This window comes from Bombus flavifrons, chromosome 16, assembly GCF_040668555.2.
Source record: "Bombus flavifrons isolate JBK064 chromosome 16, iyBomFlav1_principal, whole genome shotgun sequence".
Lineage (NCBI taxonomy): Eukaryota > Metazoa > Arthropoda > Insecta > Hymenoptera > Apidae > Bombus > Bombus flavifrons.
Window position 1 is genome coordinate 8,904,920 of NC_138457.1, and position 25,508 is coordinate 8,930,427.

Genomic DNA, 25,508 nt, shown 5'->3' on the forward strand with positions numbered 1-25,508 from the left:
CCGTATAAGGCCATTTCTCTAGGGAATTTCAATTACTGAAAAAGTTACTAGAACCTAACCTTTTAATAATTTCTTTGAATTATCGATCAGCCAGAGAAAATAAAAGCTCGCAAATAATTTCAAGATGAACTGGTCGTGATTTCTCCGCAAGTCTGAGCAAAAATACCGAGGCGAGCAACGTGCTCGACAGTGTATACAAACGGTCGCTTGTGTCCGGCCATGTGCGGCCGCATAAAAAAGGAGAGAATGAACGAAAGATCGAGGGAGGGGTTCGAGAAGGGAAAGAAGCAGAAAGGAGGAAGAGGTAGCGGCTCCTCCGCCGCAGGAGGTCCTGGTGAACGTATTCGTGGCTCTTGACCTCGCTGCACCGCCGCTTCGACACAATTTCGTTCGGATTAAACAACCACATTCGAGCCTTTGTTCGACGCCAATGCACTAATTTTCTGCCAAGTATTCTAAGGAATTTTTTCTCTTAAAGATAGAATTATTTGTATTTGAAAAAAATTTGTCGAGTAATATTCTTTCCTAAAGTAGAATTATAATAAATCTTCTAATATGATCATTCTTGAGAGAATGTGCGATGATTCCGATAAAATACCCTAAGGAGTTTCTGCATTTATGGGGTTTTTCAAGATATTATTTGTTAATGGAGAATTATTTAATAATTTAATTTGCGATACTTCTGTTGTCCAATTTTATCGATAAAACTTATAATTTACAATTATCGAACATTCCGTTATATTACAAATTTGGATTATTAAATATTTCCCCACTAAAAATCGTTACGAGTAATAAAATTTGTGTACAACATTCACGCTATAATTGATAGCAATTAATACTCCGCCATCAATGTTTATGGCCAGATTCAAGTTTCTCGGGGATTTCTTCCATTTTTCACCAGACAATCTAGAGGCCTGAACTGGCGGCCATGACAGGCCGGCCAATATTAAGAATGCAAGTTTCCCATCTGTTTTTAAGGTTTTATATGGAACTGCAAACTCTATGGACGATACTCTGGCTGAGTTATTGGGCTCGTTAGAGCAAAGCCGCATTAAAGAAGCAAATTTGCGAGCGGTTGGTCACAATTTATCGATTTCACGGGAGCTTACGGTGAAACGAGTCTTGGCCTCTGCTGTCTGGGAACCGGTCAAAAATAATCAATTCCAGAGGAACAGTTATACAGACTTTTTGCCTTTCATTTTTACGATGATCGATTCGTTAAACAGCCATTCACAGAGAATCTATTTTAGTCTGTAGCCGGTATTGCGTGTTAGACGATTGTAATCAAACCGAAAGTTCCCTAGAATACCTCCTGAAGGCACGACAATTACGTATCGAATAACCCTGCTTTCCGAAGAACATTCTCTAGAATAGTTCACTGAAGCAGTGGAATTGTTACGTGTATTACCGAGTTTAATTACTAGAAAATGTTCTCACGCGGTAAAATTTACTAGATTATCTCACGCGAATATCAGATTGCATATCGGATAAATCTATAGTAAGAAAAAGATACAATAGCGGAAAGTTTCAAAGACAGTGGTTTCATGGATGAAATATTTCTAGGTTATTTTTGGGAAAATCGTATTTCAGAACATATAGAATATTTTAAATAATAGAGAAATCCTTAATAAAGATATACTAGCACAATTTATTTTAATAACTGAATTTTCAATAATCGGATTTTCAGTAATTGAAATTGTTAGTTATTGAATCTTTTTCGATGCCTGAAATTTTTAATAAAGCGGTTCTTTTAATAACCAAATTTTTACGCCAGAATTCTCGTTTATCCTCGACAAATATATCTATTTTTTTAATAAACAAATTTTTAACGATCGAAATAATCATTGGCATTCAGTCCAACTCTAGCTTCAACATCTCGTTTTAAATATAGCCATTGAATTTTTTCTACACATACTGCATATGGTTTCGAAAGCAGATCTGCGGCTTGTTTGAGCAGCTGCGCATAGGAATTGCATTTGTTCATGCTGTTCTTTAAGCAGCGCTACCAGCACCGCGATATGTTGACCTTAACGAGTAATTTCAGACACGTTTATCGACGTTTATATCGATCTTCGACGATAGCTTTTACTCTGTATATCTTTAAATACAATCATTTCTATAATCATGAAGGTTTCAGAATATTCAAATACTCAAAATTTCTCGTTTTTTCCACGATATTAATTAATCTCTGAAACAGAAGTCATCCAATTTGCGAAATTATGTTTCAACCTATTCCAATTGTAAAAAGAATCATTTACATAACCTAAAATGTTTCGATCCTAAGAAGGTTAAGGAAAGAAAAGGAAAATTAAATGGTGTCGATAAATTTAACAAACTGCTTTTCTTTTCTTTCGTAATGCATTTACAGAATGGTTTGTGTCAATGATTGAAAAGAACGTCGAGGAAGAGCCACTCTAAATGTTTTTGGAACACGCGCTATTTTCGGTCGCGTAACCAATTCCGCGAGTGCAGAGATCCGATGCCTTTGCGCCTCGTAAATTAATTCTCATTATTTAACTGAGGAAGCCAGTTTGCAACCGGCGTATCATGAATTTCGCGGAAGTATTTCGCTTTTCGTTTGATAAACAAACTTTCGTTACGAAGATACAGGTGTTTTCAAAATTACGCTCCGTTTCGCGTATAGGTTATCCGGATTATGCATACAGATTTTGTGTAATAGTAAAATGATAAATAAATTACAAAACGAAGAAACTATATTATGTTGTGAGAAGTTTTAAAAATGCATTTGAAATTGGAAGCGAGGCTAGGTTTTTGTTTAATATAGTAAGTGTATAATTGCACTGATAAATCAGTCTTCATATTTGTATACTGTACATCAAAAATCCATAGTTTGTTTCAAAGTTAGGTTTCTGATACAAATTTCGAAACTAAATATCATCGTAATATTTAGTAAGAAGAATATTTGCGAATTGTATTTAACAATAATATTTATTAAGGTTAATATTTTATTATATCGATATTTTTAAATTATCCGCCATGAATTTTCGGTAATTTCGCGGGAGATACGAACTGAGGAAGTAGCTCTTCGCGTTTACGTCGGAAGCTGGATGATACACACGCTATTTCAAGACGCGGAGACCCAGTTGCAGTTCTCGATTCGCTATAACGAAGCTGGCGGCCGCCCCGCGTTCCTTCAGCCGAGAAATTCGATACGGATTGGCGAGCGAATCGATTCTTGAACTTGTTCTATCGAATCGATCGTTGCGATTTATTGCACGAATTTACAGAGGTCTTTCGAATCCATGATCGCGGTTCAAGGCCTTCTTTCAAGTTCAAGGGTCTCCGAGGCGCGTTTCGTATCGATCGAAAGACATCGAACGATACGCGTTATCAGTTCGACGCGATAAGGAGACGCGAAGAAGAAGTTCGTTCTTTATCATCGAATCGTTGCTCCAAAATATTTTGACTAATTTTTATTAAGAAATAGAAAGTTGGTGAACGATACGGTACTAACGGCGAACATTGAATTTCATTTTTAGGTTAGAAATTAAGAAAAGATGCTCAATATGTTATTGCGAACAAAATACATTAGAATGTAAAATCCAGTCTCGCATGAAAGTTCGTCAAAGAGATTTTTAAAGGTTAGAATGAGTCAAAATATGATTTTAATTGTTATCAGAGAACCGTTGAGATCAAACAGCGAGAGCAAGGATTCTCTTAAAATGCTAACGAGTGTCCTTGACCGTGATCTACGAGTGGACCAATGATGTCGCGACCCCGAGTTATTTTAATATCAAGGGCCCTATTATTAGCGCGTGACCCGATAGAGTCGCTCGTACAAGAATGGAACTTTTCGCGGGTCGACGAATCTTTAACATTGAATTCGAATTTCCCGCCAAGTTAACCGTTGCGCGATCTCCATTGGAACTTAAATTCTTTCTTCTTCTTATTATGTTATCTTCACTTTATTAAATTATATGATATAAAGGATTGAGATATAACGATTAATGATGAAACTAAACGACGATACTCTTAGTAATCAAAACACGTATTACTAAATTAAGATTCTCAAAATATCTCAGCTTGCACCAGAATGATGTTCAGTCAGCCATGTATATCAAAAGACAAGTAGCTATATTCTTTGACAACACCCTATATAACGTTTGAGAAGCAGCGAATCGCGAATTTCCCGGCATATACATCCGATCCTGTCGTGCGTATACCAATAACAGAAAATGACAACTAAATCTCGCATGTTCGTTCTTATCTCAAGCTCATGAACGCAGCAATTCCAATTAAATTCCCCTTCCCTCCTTTGGTCCCCCGTCACGTCACGCGTTCGTGTGACTTGGCATTCAGCCTTGTTCTATGAACTAGGTCGATATGTGTGTGGTGCATTGACAGAGAGAGTGGCCGTTTATCTCCGTTCTTCCTTCCGCTTTTCGTCGACTGTTTGCTTCCTCTTTCGACTGCAGCGCCTCTATCGGCGTTTCTGCCCGATCCACGCTTCTGTCGACGCTTTCTTCTTCCATCCGTGCGTACTTCATGACAATACTTTCTTCTTGACAAAATTCCTTTAGTTTCTTTTAGGTGTTCACGAGCCAAATAATATTTTATTTACAACAAATAATATTCTATTTAACTAACGAAAAAGATTAAACTGTGTATTTATTATTAATTCTACGAATTATCGTCATTACTGTATTGAGAGCAAAATATATTATGTTGTTATCATCACATTGAGAGTAAAAGTAGATTAAGCTAAATTTTGTCTGCATGTTTAGTAATCAAACTTTCAACAATCCGACTTTCCTCGTTTCTTTATTTTACGTTCTCTTGTTTTCGTTCTCCTTTCTTTGCGTTTGATGTTGCGCCACGTGCTGTACTTTGGTATTGTGTTCCATTGACTTGTTCTACAGCTTTCCTCACCTTTTCTCCTTCTTCTACTAATTCTACTACCCTGGTAACTTGTCTTTCATCTCCTTTCTTTGCCAACGTCTTTTGTCCGCTACCGGTTTTCCTTTCAACCAGATTTTTGTCTTAATGATCTGCGTTTTTTTCGTCCATCTTCCTTGCTCCTGCTACTTCCGTTTGCTTTGTCCGTAGAGAATCTTCCTCTCTGCGTTTTCTAAATATATCGCGTGACAAAAAGTTTTCAAATTCTATTTCTAGTGTATGTAATTTACATATTTTATTCTTTTCAAATTTTTAATTCCCCATGCCTTTTTACAAAACATATTGAAGATCCGTTTATTCCATAATTCTTATAAACAAACATAATCTAGGATGAATTTGTCGAAACATGTTTCTTCCAAATTTCTAATAGCATATCGTAAATTTTTCCTTTGGTCTCCGTAGTCGTCCAAGATTTCATAACCCCTGTCGTTAAAATATGACTACTTTTTTTATTAAATTCTGTAAAAAGACCTACAACTTACGGGGTTGATCGCCATAGTCATCGAAGACTTCATAAACATTCGTGGGGAATTTTCGTTCACACGTTCCCATTCGCGTTTTCGTTGCGGCGGACACGTTCGACGATGGCGTCGTAGTCGGCGTCGCCTCTGCCCTACTTGCAACGCGCATGCACCCCCGTGCAGCCGCGGAATAAACCGAGAAATCGATCCCTCGGCCCCTTCCTCTCGCCTCTAGTGAGCGGCAACACTCCCATGGCTGGTTCTCGTCGATTTTCTACACGGGAAATTCGCTCCCAGTCATTCTCTCCCACGCGAAAATCCATGGAAATTATTCCTAACCTAACCATCGTGCTAATAATGGTCGCTCTTTATTGATCTGAACCCTTATTACGCTGTATAAATTCTTGTTTATGAATCTTTTATATGTACGTGTTTTTCAGTTTCTCTTTTCCATTAATCTTTTCCTGTTTCAAGAGTTTTTTTGATTGTCAAGGTAGACAATAAAATTGAAATATGATGGAGAGGTTAGAAATTGAAATAATATGGCGGATAAGGGGAATCTGCTGTCTGAAGTTGGTCATTCTAGGAGATGTTTGCTGTTTGAAAGGATTTTCTGATTTTTTGGCTTTAATGACCAGGTGTGATCGATTGTGACGTGATACATGTAGTCGCTAAGAATTATTAGTAGAAAATTAGAAGATTTGGAGGGAAAGTGTCTAGGGATATAAATGTTATAAAAAATATAAAGAACGTAAAAGGATGTAATATTCGTAATAAAGCAATATTTATTTAAAATACATATAAATATAATAGGGAAGAAAGCATTGAAAAAATTCCTCGAATTCCCTTTCAAAACCTCGCCTAGAAAAAAAAAGAAAAAAAAAATTCAATCACAAAAATCGACCAAAAAGAAGTTACAAACGAAATAAGTCGATTAAGATTCTTTTTTGCAATTTTTACTTCCAATGGCCCTTTCTTGGAATCGTTATATGAAAAAAGTGGTCGTGAGGGATGAAAATAGGGAAGTTAGGGATTGCACGCAGTTTGCCGGGAACATTCGCCAGGTTCCATTCACGGAGCATCGATCGAAGCTCTCCGGCGTTGAAGAGAAACCGTGTTACAGGCTGACTTTGCTCAAGAGATTCGCCCAGAGACAAAGTAAAGATTCCGAGTCAGCAGAGCATGTTGCGAGTCTTCTAGCCAATGTACCGCAGGAACGTGGCTCAGCAGTTTCTGCTTAAAGTCTTTCCCTCCCTTTCTGCAACTCCCTTGCCACGAAATCACGATCTTCGCTCATCTTACTTTGTTCATCCAACTTTTTCAGAACGACTACCATTCACTATAAGCTGCAGAACTATCTTTTATTTATCGTTTAATTTCTTTTCTAGGAGAGCCAGTAATAAACTGTGTGTGCAATTTATTGAACATTATGAGTGGAATATTCAGTCAAAATTTGATCGAAATTGCTCTGGGCGTTTTGCAAAAACTACGTCACCAAATTTGGATCTTTGTCGAGCGTGATCCTAAATTGTGGTTTCCTTCAAAAATATTTTCTACCGGTTTGTTTATTGCAATTTTTTAATTTAAATATTTCCAGTCCAAGTGATTCTCAAACTATGTAACCAAGACCAAGTTTTTCCGACAATTCAATGAACCGATAATGACGTTTATATGAAATGCCAAATTGAGGAACCTAGTCAATTCTGATGATCTTCTTCGTTGTAAAACACTTTTGCCATAGAAAGTCATTATTTATCTAGAATAAAAATCAAATCCCGTGTATAATAACGTTAATTCACTGACAATTAGCTTAAAGAAATTCTAGTTATTACTATAATTAATAAAGATGAAAAATCGGATAATCTACAAGTTTAAGAAGAGAATTTTCTATAATTCCTGCTCTCCCACGTTCACCTCGTTCCCGATTTCAATTCGAACGTTAATTAAGGAAGAAGAGCGTTGGACTTGATTCCGAATGGAAAACAGGCCTCTCTAAAAACATATTTTCCATTCAATTGAAATTTTTCGCCGCATTCCCAGCTAGTTCGCCGTTCTCGCGCCGATATTTTCTCTGGTTAACATGTGCATTCGTTTTTAGTGATTATTCTAATTGGCCGATGCGAGGGAACGAATTCTTCTTTGGTTCGTTAAAGTTGATGGATGTTTGAGAATGTCGTTCCATTGCATCTCATCTCTTGACATAACAACTTGTGGTTTTCAAAGAATACGTTACCAAATATTGCATTGTTTCTTCTCTTCTAATACCAGCCACATTTATCTTCATTAGCATTTTGAAACAAATTGGATAATTAGTACAATTTGAGAATATTTAGTGCAGGCAATGTCCACCAATTAAGCTATCACTTGTGAATTTTTCACCTACTAAGTTCCCAAATATTAATTATGCTAACAATAACCCAGTTATTGCCAATTTTCTAAATATCAATCTATTAATTAGTAATATATCAATTATCCATCTGATAATCACTCACTTTTTGAAGATATCAATCCACCAATAATCCGTCGACTATAAAGCACACGTCAACGTAGAAAAAATATTTTCTGGACAATTTTTGGTGCATTGTATTGATAGTATAAAGGGTTAGAGTAATAACAAGAGGTTAACCACAGTGTTTTCTTCTTGCGATGGACCATGAACTTTCAGATGGAGGCTGTCGCGACCTACTTGCGGGTCAGCAGACAGCGAACACGTTTAGCCTGGATTGTGCAAACATCAGGCCGCTCATTTGGATCAATGTCGATCCTTATCGACCGTTCGAAAGTGCATCTTGGAACAGCATGCCTAGTCGTTTCTTGATATCAGCAGCAGATAGGAAAATAGCAGTTAGGCTCTACTTATATCTATGGCAGATTAGAACAAGGACACTAATTGTTCCCAGGATAATTTAATATTAATAAGAAGAATTATGGAGAAGAAAGTTTTTAAAAATACTGGAAACTATCGCATACTGTCATAATTAATAATCCCTTGCAAGTAAAGCAATATCAATTTTACATTTTACAAGACCCTTTCCTTTCTCTAATACTTTTCCATTTTTTTTTTTTTTTTTTTTTTTCTTGCAATTAAAAATGGACGCTGTAACTATGACGCGTACAGTACGTTACAGACTTCCAATAACTTGCAATAATCTTATAGAATTTTTGTTTATTTTAATCAAAGATCATTCTAAATGCAAAACACTTTTATTCTCCAATTAAAATTCGGCTATTTTTAAATGTCATCATCGTTTAAAGATTCATTTAAAAACATATTAAGAGCGAGTCTACAATTTTAGGTTAGGTTGGCAAAATTCCTATAAATTGTTCCATATTTAATCAAACGGAAGTGAATTGCTCCAACCTGACGCCTAATTAACTGAACAAGGTTTAAATCACGCAGCTGATGACTCAAAACTAAACAGAAGCCCCGTTCAAACGTCTAGCCGGTGTAACGATTACGTAATGGCTGTCGTAACGTGAACGAAAAGGCCTGATATCGGTGGCTCGACGCGATAATCGCGGCCTCGATGTTGGCATCGGGGTCAACGATAGTCAGGATCATCGGTTTCTTTGCTGGATGCAGTGGAAAAATTAACTGGCCTGGCTGCGAGCATGATCGCCGATGAATCTTGCATCCAGGTCAGATCGGCCACTGTTCTTCGCTGTGTTTCGTATTGGCTGTTCCAATTAAATGGACTCGTCATATTTTTCACGTTATGACTCGCTTTCACGTTTCCACGTAACGATTATTACTATAAAGTTACTAGATCTATAGGGAAAAAGTCTAGGAACATTAGACGGTTCCCACGATAAAAATCGTATTGTTTGGGATTCTTATATCCAAAATTTAATCACAGTCGACGATTCATTGCGATTTCATAATCTTTTACTATATCTATAAAGTTGAATATCGAGGTAAGGACTTGGCCTGAAATTCAAAAATTTCATCAAAGCTACACGAACTATCGAGTCGGACGATTTTCTTAAGTACCATCCATTTTCCTCAACTTCTACTTCCATTCGACCCATCGAGATGTTAATGAGTGCTACCAACGTACAAAGCCTAGATACTGAGAAGTTGGTTCAGCAGAATCGCGAGTTCTAACTTTATGCAAGATGCACGTGACCAAAGGAACACGTTCTACTAGGCGGTAAAATCTTTTCTCAGCCCTCTGCGGCCAGAATCCGAAGTCTGGAGTGGCCTCGAAGAGGATCTAACCCAGACCTAACCCAGACCAACTCGGAGAAACTTGAGACGACGTGCTGCCGTGGTGGTGGCAATGCTTGCAGCGGTGTTGGTGCCGCTGCAGGATCGATCTGATGGCCTAGTTACCAGGAGAGAGTGAGACACGGGCCAACGAGAGGAGGAAGCCTAGGCAGACGCGTATACTGGGTGGGGCGAAACTCGCAGGGTGATTATAAAGGGGGTTAATTCAAATCTTTGATTCTGGTGCGAATGTGTGGTTAATTTTCAATTTCCGATATTGCTTTTTAATAACCGAATCCAGCGGATTTTTACAAAATTCCTTTTTGAGAATTTTAGTTTTATTTGAAATTTTAATAGGTGGATCTAGAATTAGAAAAACTTTTTAATAGATTTTGTATGAGAAATTGAAGTGTCTAACAAGAAGCCTCTAAGAAGATTTTCAAGTTGGTTGAAAATCCCTAAAAAGGTTTCCAAGTCCATATGAAGTTTCTGGGGATATTTTCAAGTCCACATAATATCCCCAGGAATATTTAGAAGTCTGCAGGCAGTTCTTATGAAAATTTCAATAAATTTTCTAAGTGATATTTTCTAACCTCATATTTTTCATATGTCAAACGATCTTGTTACATTCCTCCTTCTTACATTCCCCAATAACAGCTATACTTTTTATCATCTAAAAATCCATATAACGTAAATCGTCACTTTAGACCCGAACATTTACCCCAATCTAAAAGTTCATCAAAGAGTTTCATCTCGCAGAAAGAATCTCCTGGTCCTTTTAGTCTCAGCACGATTTCCGCCTCACCCTATAGAGATCCAACTATGGCGTCTTTCCGAGATACGCCACACGCCGCTGGGAGGCGCGGTGGTTGGGAGAGAGAGTCTCGACGCAAGGAGGGTTGCAGGGTGGTGTTGATCGGATGTTGTAGCCGGGATACGAACCCTGGAGCGAGGACAGGCATTGACCTAGATGTCCTCTCTCCGCTTTCTCCATCCTCGTTCGGTGACTGTATCCCTGCAGTCCTGTGTGCCTCTTCCTAACTTCTCGCTCGACTGCAGATTCTGGCCCTGGGCTGGCTCTCTTCCATCAACCTTTCTTCCTCTCTCTTTTCATGACGTTGAAACGTGCAAGCAATCGCTGGAGGATATTCCTCGTATACAGGCAAGGTTTTCATACTTTTGATGATACGATAAGATTCCTGATCTTCGTATCGATCCATGGATGGTTCTCTGATTGGTTGGAGTTTTGACTATGTGTTTCGGTTATTGAAATGGAATATTAGGTGCAGTGATTTTAATGCAAATGAGTTTTAACGTCCATTCTACAAACGTGAGAGAAGATGCGGATTCGGACGCTTTGGTCAGACGTCCTTAACTCTACAGTCTCTGCCCATCGAATTAGAATCACATACGGAACCTTCGCTGCTCTAACGTATGAACAAATACACATGGAAAAATACGAGAAAAAGAACAATAATGTATAAAAAATTAAAAATTGGTCATTTTGACTCCTGCAATCCCAATATTAAATCCCAAGATTTTCGAATAATTAAATTAAAAATTCTATATTGCAAAATTGGCAAAGAAATCGGTATAGGAGGTGTAGTCTATAAAAAGTGGTACAAGAGATGAGAATAAATGTGTGCAGACAGGGTGGGTCGAGAGGAAAACGAAAGAAAATGACGCTAGAAACGCAAACAGGACATCTAGGTCAATGCCTAGCCCAGCTCTAGGATGCGGATCCCGGCTGCGACCTCTGAGCAATAAATCCCTCCACCCTGCAACCCCCCTCATCCAGACGAGCCATGAACCTTCCACGAGCTACTAGAGGATGCAGGAGGAGGATCGCATCTGTGCCTTGTTACTCACCACAGAAGCGAAATCTACCTTTGAACTCTCCGCGTCCCAGAGAAAATCCAGATTCCAGAAAAAATCGAAGACCAGTGGTTCTATTTCTAAATAAAAATAGTATTTACGATAAAAATAGTTAAATGGTGAAATGGTTTCGTTGAGACAGAATATGAAATTGCTGCGTGTGACCCTAGATGGATCGTCAGAGACTACAGCGTTAAGGATATCTGATCACGAATGTCTCGACCTACTTAGCACTGTTACTTCTTCTTTACCAATTTTGGAATAATTTCTTCAATTTTGTAGAATCCCCAGTTGATGCACAATAAACGTAATAATTTCGACTAAAATAAAATCCCTTATGCAAGCCAAGATTTTTAATTCCGTCCAAATGAATCGTATAATTAGACCTCACGTACCTCTGTCCTAAATTAAAACAAGCTTCGCGATTCCATGCAAACTCGACGCTGGTTAATTCAAATTAATCTAGACGCACGTTGTTTCCTCTATTCGTTGAGCACACGCATGAATTACTTAAAATTTTATGAAAAAATTCGACCACTCACCCTGCTCATATTCATCCCCATTTTATTATTATACTTGTGTCAGTGTCATTTTTCCATCTTAAATCCTATTCTGCTTGTTATGCTTGCATCCCATTCTGATTGTTATTTTAATAAATTCAGATAATAAAAATTACACTTTTCTTTCGAAATCAAATGGATTCTGTAGACTTGTTAATATGAAAAATACAATTGAGTTCATTAAACCCTATATTTTACCGTAGTAAAAATTTTTGCTGAATCTCTGAAACATATTTAAAGAATATATCTAATATATTACGAAACATTGATTTTCTCTTACAATTTTCTTATTTATTTTCTCAGTTTCAAATTTGTCTCGGAATATCTTGTCATTTTCTCGTAAACTTCACTTGGAAAAGTGTTTTCGTGAGCCACTGTAGCTTCAATCACCTTCCTAACTGATTATATCATCGATTTACTGTCCTTCATAGAAAAGCCGCCATTCATGTCAACATTTCTGAACCGGAGCTAGGATTTTGCTCGATTTAACAGCATTAATACGACAAAAACCGCGAGGGGCTACCTGTTGATATACTATTTCGCGTGGCGCAACGCTGTTCCCGGTTGCCGTCGTGCAGGCGCGATTCAACCGCGCATTCAATTTGCGATTCGACGCGCACGTCCAAGCCTCCGACATGAATTCAATATCCGTAATAATATCCGGACGTGTTTCGATACCGACGACGCCGATGTGTTTCTCACCAGCTTTTACGTTGAAAACGAAATAGCACCGCTAGAAAAAGGGACCGGACTCTCTTCAGCCGCAATTATTGGAAATTGAATACCGCACCGGGCTGACTTGGTTTATAGCGAAAAAGAAATTCTACGATCAGGATGAGGTTGCAATATCGCTTGAACGAATATCATTTAGAAAATGCCATTGTGTATAGAAGATCGTCAATTGTTCTGACGCAAGTCATCGTTCTCATCATCAGTGCCAATCGAACTGAAAAAATATTTCCCTAAAAAATGAATATTTCCAAAAATCAAATGGGGAAGCGTAGGATCTCTAAAGAAGGGATAGAGAAACGTGAGAGTGTCGCGAAAGGAAGGTAGGAATTGGCGAGCGACCATAGTGGGGTGGGTCAGGGTTAGTGTCGAAGGTTAGGCTGTCCCCCTACCCAGGATCCCCATGAGTTCAGCGCCAGGGACAGGGGTAAAGGGGCGTACACTGTGATTGGATCGATATTTTACTAGCTGCACAACTACTCGTACGATTTTCGTACACTTTCGTCGCACTTTCTGAACTTCCTAGCTCTTTTACCGAGCCTGTCCCACCAGACCTGCTCACAGAGATCCATCCAATTTGCATACTACACGCGGAGTCTTCTCACACTTTGCAAACCGGATTTAAGACCATTTTTATTTTGTCTATCAGCAGTTGATCCGATGCATTCTTTGTATCATTTTTTCAAATGTTTCAATTTTTATTAATTGTGCGGAATTGGAATTTGTATTTTTAATTTATTTTTAGGACAATGCCAAAATTTTTACTTGTCAACAATTTTTCATTAATTCTCAACTAAAGTAGAGTTTTCGACCGGATGACTGATGTTGCTCCCGTTAATTAGCGAGGATCTCGCCGTCGAAGCTGATTTAGTAATTGAACCGCGTCCAAATATTAGGATCACTGCGAGTGTCATCGCCGATGCGCCATGTCCGACTTTAATAATCGATTAGTCGTGCCGCAACGACGTGCAGAGCAAGCTTGGTCGTTCTGCTGGTGACACACGGCCTACCAGGCTGCTATTGTCAGAAGTCGGCCGTGCGTGTTCCAGATGACAACGGTGATTAATAAATCGCTGTTTTCGGGTACACGGTCTCGACTGCACTGACACGAGCGATGCACTGCCCGATAGATCAGGCCTAGGATACAGCAACTATGATCTGTCGTTCGTACAAATCCTCGACAAACTCCAAATACGTGAGAATCCAAACGGAATACCAACAAACTAGATTTTCCATAAAAATAATTACAACATTTTGTATTTCTAAAAGATACTTCGCAATTCTTGCGAACCCCCTGGTCCAAAATTAAGAAATCTCAACTATAAAAGTAAAAACTCGGATCTGAAAAGTGTCATAACATATTCCAAATGTACAAGTGGAATACCAGTAAACGTAACAGGCCCGTTATGGAGCTGCGAGACCGAGAAACGTGGTAGGGAAACGACAGGTAAACAAAAGAGGTTAGAGGGGAGCCGAGAGGGCAGACCTGGTCGCAATCGGAATTCTCAGTTGTCTTTTTGGGGCCAGCCAGGCCGCAGTTGCGTAGAAAGTCGCAGACCCAATCGTTCTGCCTTGTCTCGCCATTGGTCATCGTTTCAAGGCCTATGGATCGCCATGGTGGGGACGGTTTGGGCAACTGCGTCGCACCATACGACTCGTCTCCGCGAAACGCTCGTTCCACGTCGATTCGCCAACGTTCCTGTCCGCTGGTTTTCGCGTTTGGGGATTCCCGCCGCGTTTTAGTTTCGTTTCGACGCTGTTTGGGACAGCCTAGATGGCGCAGCGATCGCTAAATGCGTTTGTCGCGGTACGTACGATTTATCGAAGCTGGGAAATCTACTTTTGTTAATTGTTGCTGTGGTTTTATAGAGTTTTTCGTGCTGTCAGATCTCAGTGAAGTGCGATTCAGATCGAAGAATTGCTTTTTCAAAATCGCCACGGTGGTTCTATAGTTTCATCGCTGTTGTTGTTCCCAGTGAAGTGTACAACGAATGGAATTAATTTCTCATAAATAAAAATAAAATTCTCTTCTCTGCCACTTGTAGAAATAATTGTTTCAATTTCAAGATAAAAAGCTTCTGCAATTGTGATTTTAACGCAATTTTGAAAATATTGGTTTCAGGTAGTTTGAAGTTATTTTTACAGTGAAGATTCGTGATTCGTGATAGTTTCAAGTGATTTAAACGCGTTATAGTGATATTTTCGAATACCAAACAAGAATCTTCTCTTTTTCTTTTGAAGAAAGGTGTGTTACAGTGAATTTTCAAACTGAAACCTTCTTGAAAATAAATAAGCGAGAGGTAATAGTCTTTCATTTCGAATTACATAGAACATTTTGCTTGGCACAATGTGATTACAGCAATTTATTGCAGTTTTAACTGTTTTTACGGGCGAATTGTAAAAAGCGATTTGCCCACGTGACCAGCAGCGACTTTCACTCGTCGTTACTTGATAAAAAGGCGTCCTACTACCGACGCAGAGCATCCTATCAATTTACAATGGCATTGTTTCAAGCGACGTGTCTCCGGGACGCAACTTCTGCGTTGTCGTAATCCTCCTCTTTCTCAATTGCTCAATTTCCACGTGACTCTGCCGCGTTGAACAACCGTCTGCCCTGTCAGATACATCCCGACCCTCTTATTCTCTCACTTGAGACATTTAAACCACTTGCCATATCGACGTCCTTGTATTTTAAAAGTTTCAAACTGTATCTTAAAAATGTGATTTAAAATGTATAGCTACGTTTGTCATTAATATTTTCAAATTTCCTGCTATTTTTCAATCCACGTATGGCTAAATAATTTCTCTCGATGATTCATCGATTTATTTCGAAACTAAGTTGTGCGAAAATTTATTTCGTCTATGGTTTCTGTAATTCTTACTAATTTCAACTAGAAACCTTTATTACAAATTTTTGTTAAATTAAGAATTCTATTCACAATTTCCTGACAATTTTCCCCGCAATTTTTCCAATCTCCTAATCTTTCAAACTGCCCTGGTCTTTCTCGTTACGTTTCGTTTCATCTTGCCAGTCGCAAATATCCTCTGTGATCGCATAATTCGGTGAACCGTCGCGATTGTCACGAGCTTGCAAGAACTTTATTGGCACTGGTGGTCGCTTTTCAGGCGACTCGGAGTTTAGATCAGAGGACCAAGAATATCCAGCTCCCGTTTCATTGCTGCTCGTCCGATCGTTCAAGCGTATCATTACCCGCGATTTCTCCACGCAGGAGGAAATTGCGTGGCGTCGATCCAGAGCTGTTCTGAAGTTCCTCTTAGACGTAATGACGTGTCGTGTGCACTCTCTTGTACAGTATATATACACATTTCTTCTGCAACCTGTAATTTCCAAACAATTATGCTTTTTTCCATCCGTTTCACCCTTTTTTTACGGATTAACGACGGCTGCTGAATGATTTGAGAATAGAAATTTTATTAAGACAAATTCTATGTTAGAGCAGTGTTCCATTGATTTTCGCTAATTTTCCATTAACCCGCCATTGATACAGAACAAGCTTCAGATTTTACCAAGTCAGTTTATATTTATCGATATATTGAGCATCCTGAGAGGCGTAAAATTACACGTATCGCGTCCTCTTCAGACAATCTATTGAGATCCGTTAACGATAAACCGAGCGATGATGTTAATGGACAATGCGGTAGCCGTAACGATTGAAATGCAAATTCTGGGTACACTGAACCTTGACACTTCTAATCTTATTTCTAGCGCGGGAATTATTACGATACACTGTTAATTATCTTGTGAGATTCCGTGGCTATGAAAAGTATGAAAGAGACCAGTTTGATAATTTTGTAGCGACCGTAGCTTGCACAGTTACAGACTCTTCTATTGTACGTATTGTTATGGATTCTTCTATTGTACATTTAGAAAAGTACAGATTTTTCGACAAGTACAGTTCCTGGTATTTGCTTCGTTTCTACGATTCAGACAGAAAAGCAATAAAAATTGAAGTAATCTAATGAGACATAATCCAACAAGACTTTGACTGACCAAGCTGTTATCTTCTGTTCCAGATACCTCAAGACAGCAACGGGCGACGATCCGACTCGACTAGCATGCACCTGGGCCCGCGGTTCGAGGCGCACTTCAAGATGCGGTAGAGGAAGTCCCTCGACGAGAGTCCAAGAAGCAATCGGTGCAACCAATTCGAGTCTCGTCCTTTGTAACCAGAGCATAATCGCGTGCATAATAGCAGTTAGATTAAGAGGCTTGGACCCAAGACACGCTCACACCCTACCAAACGTAGGACAAACTTGGGTCTTTCTCTTGCAATCCCCATACGAATCCAAACTCACAGAGCACCCATCGGCATCCAGGGGTCAGAACCCGATTAATCGAGCCTGGGAGCCTCTGACGACGAAAACCACTGCCTTTCAAGCCGCCAGGTTATCGTGAACCCCTTAAACAAGCCAGCCAAACCTCTTCAAACCTCTTCAAACCTCTTCAAACAGCGTCAAAACTCGATAAACCACCTCGAATTTCATCAAAACCATCAGAAAATTGGGAGAAAGGGTTTCCAAAAGCTACTAGAATCTCCCTAGGAGACTTTGAGAGGCAAGTGAACAGAGGTGAGCAGAGGACCCGTCACGGTGGCCAGCTTAGTGAGCGGCAACGTAGCGGTGCGTTACGATGAGGCGTCGGGAGTGGTTGGCACGGGGGGTGTCGTGTTGGCAGCCACTTCCAGGTTAGCCACTGCGGATCCAGCGACGTCCAGCATGGACACCAGCGACTCCAGCATGGACACGACTAACGGAGGCTCGAATACCGGGGTAGCAGGCGTCGGAACGATCACCTCTGTGGTGGCTGGAGCCGCGTCCCTGACGCTGGTCAAGGCCGAGACGCCTGAACTCCTGGCTGGAACGTCCACGACGTCCTCATCGGTCGCGGGCCCGGTTACTGCGGCCGGTGGCCTGTTCGCTGGGATCGCGGCGGGTAACAAAAGCGCCAGACCCGACGACTGGCTAGCCGCGAACAGCCCAGGTTCGCCGACCGCCACGTTGCAGGGCCAACACGTGGTCTACACGAATCCTCAGCAACAGTTGACCGAGTCGCAGCAACAGCAACCGCCTCTCGCTCATTCCAGCCCCTTGGCACATCAACAGCAGCAGCAGCCCAGTAGCAACAACGGATACGCCAGCCCTATGAGCACCAGCAGCTACGATCCTTACAGTCCCAACAGTAAAATAGGTAAGTGGAGTTCTTGTTATTTAGGAATTCCGAATTCTCCATTAAGAGGTGGAACATTTTCTTGGAAAGTACTGCAGTTAGCTTCATCAGAGACCAAATGACGCATATTGATAAAATGTAGTGCCGAGTTGCACAAGTTTCGAAGCTCTCAATCTTCGATATCGTTGGGTTGTTTATCACTGTTAGAGTGGCTAGCTTCATCGAGGGTCCTCAAGCCAATGAAACCAACGAAGCTATCATCATTATCATTATCATTATCTCGAAAGCTTGAATACTAATAATATGTAGTGCAGTTCTACTGTATTGCCACAAGATTATTCTATGCAGAAGTTCTCAAACTTCAGAAGCGATCGATCTCATCTCTTCTGAGCAATCCTCGACCTACGAACTTGCTAAAAGAAAGATGACACGTGTAAATCCTGGCAAAGACGCATGAGCGAGGAACGCGGGACAGATGAGGAATTCAGTGCACGCGTTCGCGTTTCTTTCTGTTGATGGCGCGCGCGTTCTGCGAAAGAGAAAAAGAGAGTGAAACGTCGACCGGCTACCGGATGTGACGTCACCGGCCACGTTCTCCTCTCACGCAGACTTCCCCCGTCACTCCTGCCCTCCCTTCGTCCACTGCAGTCGTTGTGTCTCTCGTGTCCACTTCCGTCAATCCAAGTGATTGCTTGCACTACTGCCATACTGCACCGCTCTCTCGCGTGCCAGCTTCGATGCACGCGAAGCTTCCAGGCGATCGCGATACAGACTACGATGGGCGCCGATGATAAGCTCGTTCAATTGCCTCTTAGGGGTGGACGTTTGTTGTCGAGGTCTTGGAAATTTTCTGAGTCAAGTTGAACGAGGCTTCGATGAAGATTAGGTTAGGAAAACAGATACGTAGTTAAGATTAGTAGAGTAAATACATAAATAGTTAAATATTTAAATGTATATTAAATATAGCATTCATCAGTATGTTTCTCAATTTCACATCGACACATAAGACTCGTCAATGAAATATAATTTTTGACATATGATTTTCTCTCATGAACGAATAAGGTTTCTAGCAAGAAGATCTTAAAGGAGAATTATTTGTGAGGTTAGGTCAACATTTTAGTGGACATTTATCCAGTAGATCTAAGGAAATTAATTTCTAAGTAAGAAAAAAGAACTGATTAAAGTTGTTGATTAGGAGGAAGCACAAAATTGAGAAGTTTTAATTTCGATATCCTTTCACGTTGGTGAAAATATTTAGATAATAGATTCGATAACAAGATGTCGCATTCAGAAAAAGTCCCTATGGTAGAAAGTAAATAAAGAATTTTAAAGAATTCTTGTAAGGTCTTCCGTAGCAACTAAACAAAGGATGAATGAGAAACGCAGTTTGTCAGGAGAAAATTCAGCCGTGGTTTCTGAATTCAGGAAATTCGTGCGCCAAATGAGAACTTAACAGGCTGACCTAACCTCCTCGCTTCTTTTCCTCGTTGAACGAACGAAACTCCTGGTCTGATAAATAGTCCGATGGACTATAAAAGGAGTATTATCTAACGTTAATGAAGGTTTTTGATATCAGATAAACCGGTGAGGCGAGCTTCTTCTGCAGTTGTAAAATGTAGTTCTAAAAATGTTCATTAAACTTTTATTCAGACAATTTTATACTATATAGTAATTTTATAACAGTAAAGTTATTTTTAAAAAAACGTTAGAAAAGAGATCTCCAAATATTTCTGAAAGAAAAGCCACGGCTGATCAAATAGCTAATGAGAGCTGTGTCTCGAGGCGATTTAAAAATAGGGTTGATTGTTATATTTCTGTGCCCAGCGACATGTGCTAATTGGCTGCTTTTACCATGTGCAGGGTGCAACTTTTTCTCCCTTTTTCCTCTGCTGGGGTTACGTATTCCAGCGCCGCGCCGCCAGTTTTATTAGGCTAAATTATCGATTGTCGTCGTTAATAACTTTTCTTCGTCGTTAGCCGCGAGAAACGGTTGAATTTTTCTGCGACGACTATCTCATCGCAATGATTCATCCTTTTACTTTCGGTCTTTGTTAATTAGTCGCGCGCCAGCTCATTTCATTGATAAATTATGCCCCTGGTAATTAGTCGTTATCAGTAAAACTTGACTTTTCACTTAGAATTTCCGTTTCTTTCCTTCCTCCTCCTTACTCGTTTTTCATTAATCTCGTTTAATTAACTTCTTTTTGCAGTTGGAAGGTTGGATTTAATCGTTCGTGGTTTTTAAAGAGAGATTGAGGTTAGGAATTTCAGACGAGATACGCCGATGAATTAACTCTTTACACTCTGAACATTTTTTGAGGTGTCACTCCAATTAACATACTATTAAGTTATTTTACTTTATTTATAAACAGTTGCAGAGTTTTTTTGAGAGACGAGTTGGTCTAGGGACTTTCGCCTCTCTCTAGGATACGCTAAATGCATGAATTAGGTAGTAGAACAGCTGGCATGTCCCATACTAATTTACCACAAACGGTATGTTCTATTTAGTCGCATTTATGTGGGCTGTAACATTAATTACGAAATAGAGCCCATTATCGGAGGGGTTCTAAGCGGTTTTTGGTGTGATATGGGTATTTCGTTCGCGACTGTTGCCGATTGGACCCGCATCACTATGACAAACGACGAAAGATAAGCGATGCTCGCAAATATTTGAAACGATTTCCATAATGCACACCTTTCAACGAGGGACATTTATCTTTAGATCTTCTCAACGTCGCGAGAAATAAACACGACGGATTTAGGGAATTTTAAACCTTCTCTTTCAAAAATAATGAATTTGGAAGAATGAAGAAATTCACTGAGGTCCTAAAACAATTCTACAAAATAATCTAAGCAATATATTCAGAAAATTAGATCAAACCTCGCAAAGAGAGGTTAAAACAAGTCAAAAACAAGACGGGCAATATGGAAGAAAGAAAAGTGACAAATTCGTGGAAAGCGAGGATCTGCCCAGGTGAGGTTAACTGCGCGTATCCATCCAGCGTTTCCATTTTTTTTCCACGGCCCAGGAATGTGTCTGAGAACCCACGACGGATTTTCCAGCGGCTAATAGCGGGTGGTACTGTGTGAATTGCAGCAGGATGCAGATACGGCCTTGAGTGGCGATACACGAACGCGTGCGTGCGCAGTGCACACGGTTCGCGTGAGCAACACGCACAGAGGGCTCTGCTACTGATGGGATCAAGTTCAATATGAACCAATAAATGCGAACCAATCCGCTGCCCAAGATTCATTTCACAGGATCCGATTAGTAACCGTAAGATATAATACTTCAGTTATTGTAATTGACAATTTGCCTTCAACAACAACGCTGGCAATCATAAAAAGGCAAACTCAAAATTTGGCTCATATATAATACGTCTGTGACTTTGAGAATTCTACTTTGGAATTATCATATGTTAATTTTGTGAGACTGTATCGAACTAACGGGACCTTAAACTTTTTTTTCGTTGGTCACAATGGAAGCTTGATACTTTGACGGCTGACACGTCACTAGCGCCACGCGAGTGTTAAATAGTGATGGGATTAAGTCTAACATGTACTGATAATCGTGAATCAAATCCAGCACTCAAGATTAATTTTATAGTGTCGAGATGCCACTCATCTACTCATGGAGTACTTATTGTATTTCTCAGATCACTGATAAGGGATCCAAATTTGTCAGATTTACATTTAAGTTCGCTTGGGAGTACTGCTTCTATTTTTAAAATACTTATGTAGGATTCCAATCTTGTCAGTTAGTGTTCCAACCTACTTGCGAAATACTTGAGTCCATCACTAGGCTTCGCTCACTCGCATGCCAATGGAAACTGGTAGTTGTGTGCGGTTGGCGGCCATGTATGTTGCAGGCGAGGTTAATACTACCAGATAGAGTAACGTGTATACTGCGCGTTATTTAGAGCTTATGCGTTCTGCGAGACGTCAGAGTCGGGGATCGGCTGGGAAATTGATGCTTGCCCGGCTGCCTTTCGCTCTTTTTTAGGAGACATCCGTTCTGATGCTTGTTTTGGGAGTTGTTCGTTGGTGGGGAAATATGTTAAGGAGTAGTAATATAGCCTGGAGCTGTTGATCTGTTGAGAAAGGTGTATCTTGATTTAAGATTATAGTTCTTCGATATATCGTTTCCTATACATACAGGCGTGACTAGGTTAGGTTATTTTAGGCTGTTTTGATAGTGACCTACGAGTAATTAATGACTAGACCTACTTTCATGAAAGTTTCTTTAATATTAAGGATCAGTTGATTAAATAGAGTTGTATATGTAAGAAATTCGATTATAACCAAATTTAGGAGTCGCCTAAATACATAAATATACTACACTGGAAATAAAATCACGAAAAAATTGCAGAAAGCGTAAGAAAAAAATAGTCCAGAAATTCAAAATGTAATGCATATTTTTAGAAGGATAACATACAGCATATCTATGTTATTATCCAAAGTCCCAAAGTTCACGAGCTTTCGTCTGGTTTTCAACCAGCAACCTTCACGCGTCGATACCTGAGAGGCGTGATCACTGATGATCGCGTGATATCGACTCATGCGGCAGATTAGTGCAACAGTTACGTAAATGCACTCGCGCCACAGAGTCTCTCTCTCTCTCTCTCTCTCTCTGTCTCTATCCATATATAACGTGTTACAAAAAGCGAACAATATTCGTAATGCTAGATATCAAGACGATAAAAAAAAGTTCATTCTACGTTCATTAAATAAAAATATATGTTATTTCAGACTTATTTTTTAAGTTATAATATTTTATTTATATATTTAGCTACGAATTAATATGAAAATTAGGAAACCGATAAACCATAACCTATTATCCCATAAAAAATAAAAAATGTGAAATTCTTGTGATCTTCAAATATCGTCCACATTTTTGTAACACCCTGTATGTGTGCCTACGTAAGTGTGAAGCGGCGCTGATGGGACGAGGTTAATGACAATATGTTGAGTTGCCACGGTTCCTCCCACGCATCGACTGCACTGGCCCATATAATTATTATTCTGACTCGTGCAGCAGACACGCACACACGCGTCCAACCATTTAATTTTCCATCGCTGAACGAGCCGTTTTTGCGCGGGAAGGTCTGCTCCTGGTATCCGGTTATTTCGTGCTGTTTATCTCTCGCGTATTCGTCTCTTTCTTTCATAATGCTTCCTCCTTACTTAGGTTAGGTCTCCGACTTTTTGCTTGAACAAGTGGACCACTGATGCGTTTCTCGTTTTACCAGATCTTCCGTGGATGATGGACTTTTAAGTTGGAAATAATTCCCTAGATATATACTTACCGGATCTTTTTAGGTTATGTCTGTGTTATTTTAGTATTAGAGATTTGAAGTGTTCTTCGTGTTGGTTCTTGGAATTTGAAGATTTTCTATGGATTTTACGTTTCTGATTATAATTATAAATATAACTCTAATTACGAACATAAATGTAATTTTCATTGAAATTTGACAGTGTCTGTAGAACTATACTTTACCAAATGTCGAATGTGATAAATTGCGAAGAGGGAGAAAACAAAACGTAGAAGACATCGAGTTTTTTGTTTTGATGTGAGATTATCTTCATAAAATGTTACTCTTATAAATACCAGCTTTTCTAGCCCTTTTTATTGAACTACCTTAATGTCAGTGAACATTACAGATCAATTATTGAATGAAACAGTTTCAAGGAAAGGTTATTTTTATTTTAAAAGAAGAAGAAAATATCTGTTAGTGGTTGAATGAAAATTGCAGTTGCAATCTTGAGAACAATTGCACAATGTCCTTCGATGATCCTTCCGGTGACCTTCCGTTGGTGTTTCCGGTCCGTATCCGCCTCTGGTTTAGAGAACCGGAAGTCGCACTGGAGAGCCGTTCGCAAAAGCTCTGGTGGGGCGTTGCAAGCTGGGGACCACACAGATGAAAGTACATTTCCAACCTCCGGTTTTGCACTTGCATTTGACATCTATTCACAGACAGATCATGCTTCCAAGAACTTATCTTATTTCCTCTTGGGCAACATGATTTGATTCGGTATAAAACATATTGAATTAATAGTAGAGGTTGTACGAAATATTCAATTCGATTTAAATTATTCCTGGAACCTTTCGAAAAAAGATCAATCAATTTCAAGTGAAAACTTTGAACGGAAACTTGGATCACATCCAAGTCATTTGTGACAATGTTTCTCAATCGAAGTCTCCAACAAAGGCCAAATATTCAATTAAAATTGCTGGGTCCGTCCAAAAACATTCAATCTATGTCAAGTTAGCAAAACCTTTAACCGTCATATTTTCATGCTCGATAAAAAAAAATGTCCTAATCAATAGTAGAGGTTACGCTTTTCAACAATGATCAAATATTCAATTAAAATTACTCGTAGAAAAAATCCTGTCATCGAAAAAAAATTCAGTCAATTCGAAATCAAAATTTTGATCCATTATATCGGCAAGTGAGTCTTGGACAAATTCCTGAATGGAAAAATTGGTAAGAATTGGTGGAATCGGTAGTAGAGGTTAAGTGGTAAAGTGTGGCGTCACGACGCAATTTTAATGCTCGATAGGAGCACATAGGAGAACATACGTATCGTTGACATATCCGCGCACCGGCGAGCAGACATCTCGTCGATATGCAACGTGACCGAGGAGAGAACATCGGGACATTCTATATTTACCAACGGTTCACTTATCAGCCGCTTATCAGCGAGACAGCCAGAGGAGGCGACTCGCCTCTCTATACTGTAGCAAACATTGGGCTCTCCGCTTCCTCCCTTCACCTCCCGCACCTTTCTATCGTGTATTTTTATCTTTCTTTTCTGTGGCTCGCTCTCTTACATAACCTCAAATCTGTGTTGCAGACTGTGTCCTTCTGGTTCATTTTGTTTTCCCTTCGTTTCTCCTTTATTTCTTTTTGCTTCTCCCTTTTCTCTATGGGAAAAAGATCAAGAATGATCTTGCTGTCATCACGTTTGCACAGCGTTTAAAGGTCATCTGACATTAGTTGGAGATGTCTTTGAACATCTTGTATAGGGAAATTGTGGACCACGTTCTAGAATAGACACTATATATTATTTAAAATAAGTAGACACATTTAATGGATCGGCTACTGATAGGAAGGTTTGGATTATTGGTTATTCCTGAGATTTTGTACAAATAATTTACTTGGTTTAGATAATGTTAAGTTGAAAATTTGAAATTTGGAAATATCGCAGTTCCATATAACCTATAACTTGAGACTTGTCAATTTATTATCGTTATTAGTTAATAAACTGTTATATAAAGGAAAGATCGCTTGGCTTGTACTCAAGCAACCATGATCAACTAAAGAAATCCAAAAAGAAGGGGTAAGAATCGAATCTGACTGATAACATAGCCTTCCAGCCATTATCTCGTGGCTGACAGAAAAACGAGGGTCCAGAGGATTGAAAAAATGCGAAGTTATCGCTGAGAAACGACGAACAGATGTGTACGTGTGGCGTTGATGTAGGTCGTCGGTGCGTAATCAGTCAGTCGCTTCGCTTATCAGAAACGCTATCGGCGTATCATCTGTGCGGGCCATGCCTGACCCACATCA

At 39.5% G+C, this 25,508-nt stretch overlaps 1 protein-coding gene across 9 annotated transcripts in view; it reads left to right on the forward strand.

Moving 5' to 3' along the window:
- Positions 1 to 25,508, forward strand: part of Ecr (ecdysone receptor) — a 189,866-nt gene that overhangs the window by 97,130 nt on the left and 67,228 nt on the right. For all 9 annotated transcript variants that reach the window (XM_069129146.1, XM_069129148.1, XM_069129150.1 and 6 more), the window contains one exon: positions 16,785 to 17,958. In XM_069129146.1, the coding sequence (XP_068985247.1) occupies positions 17,487 to 17,958 (472 nt within the window). In that variant the 5' untranslated portion in view covers positions 16,785 to 17,486. The remainder of the gene's footprint in view (positions 1 to 16,784; positions 17,959 to 25,508) is intronic.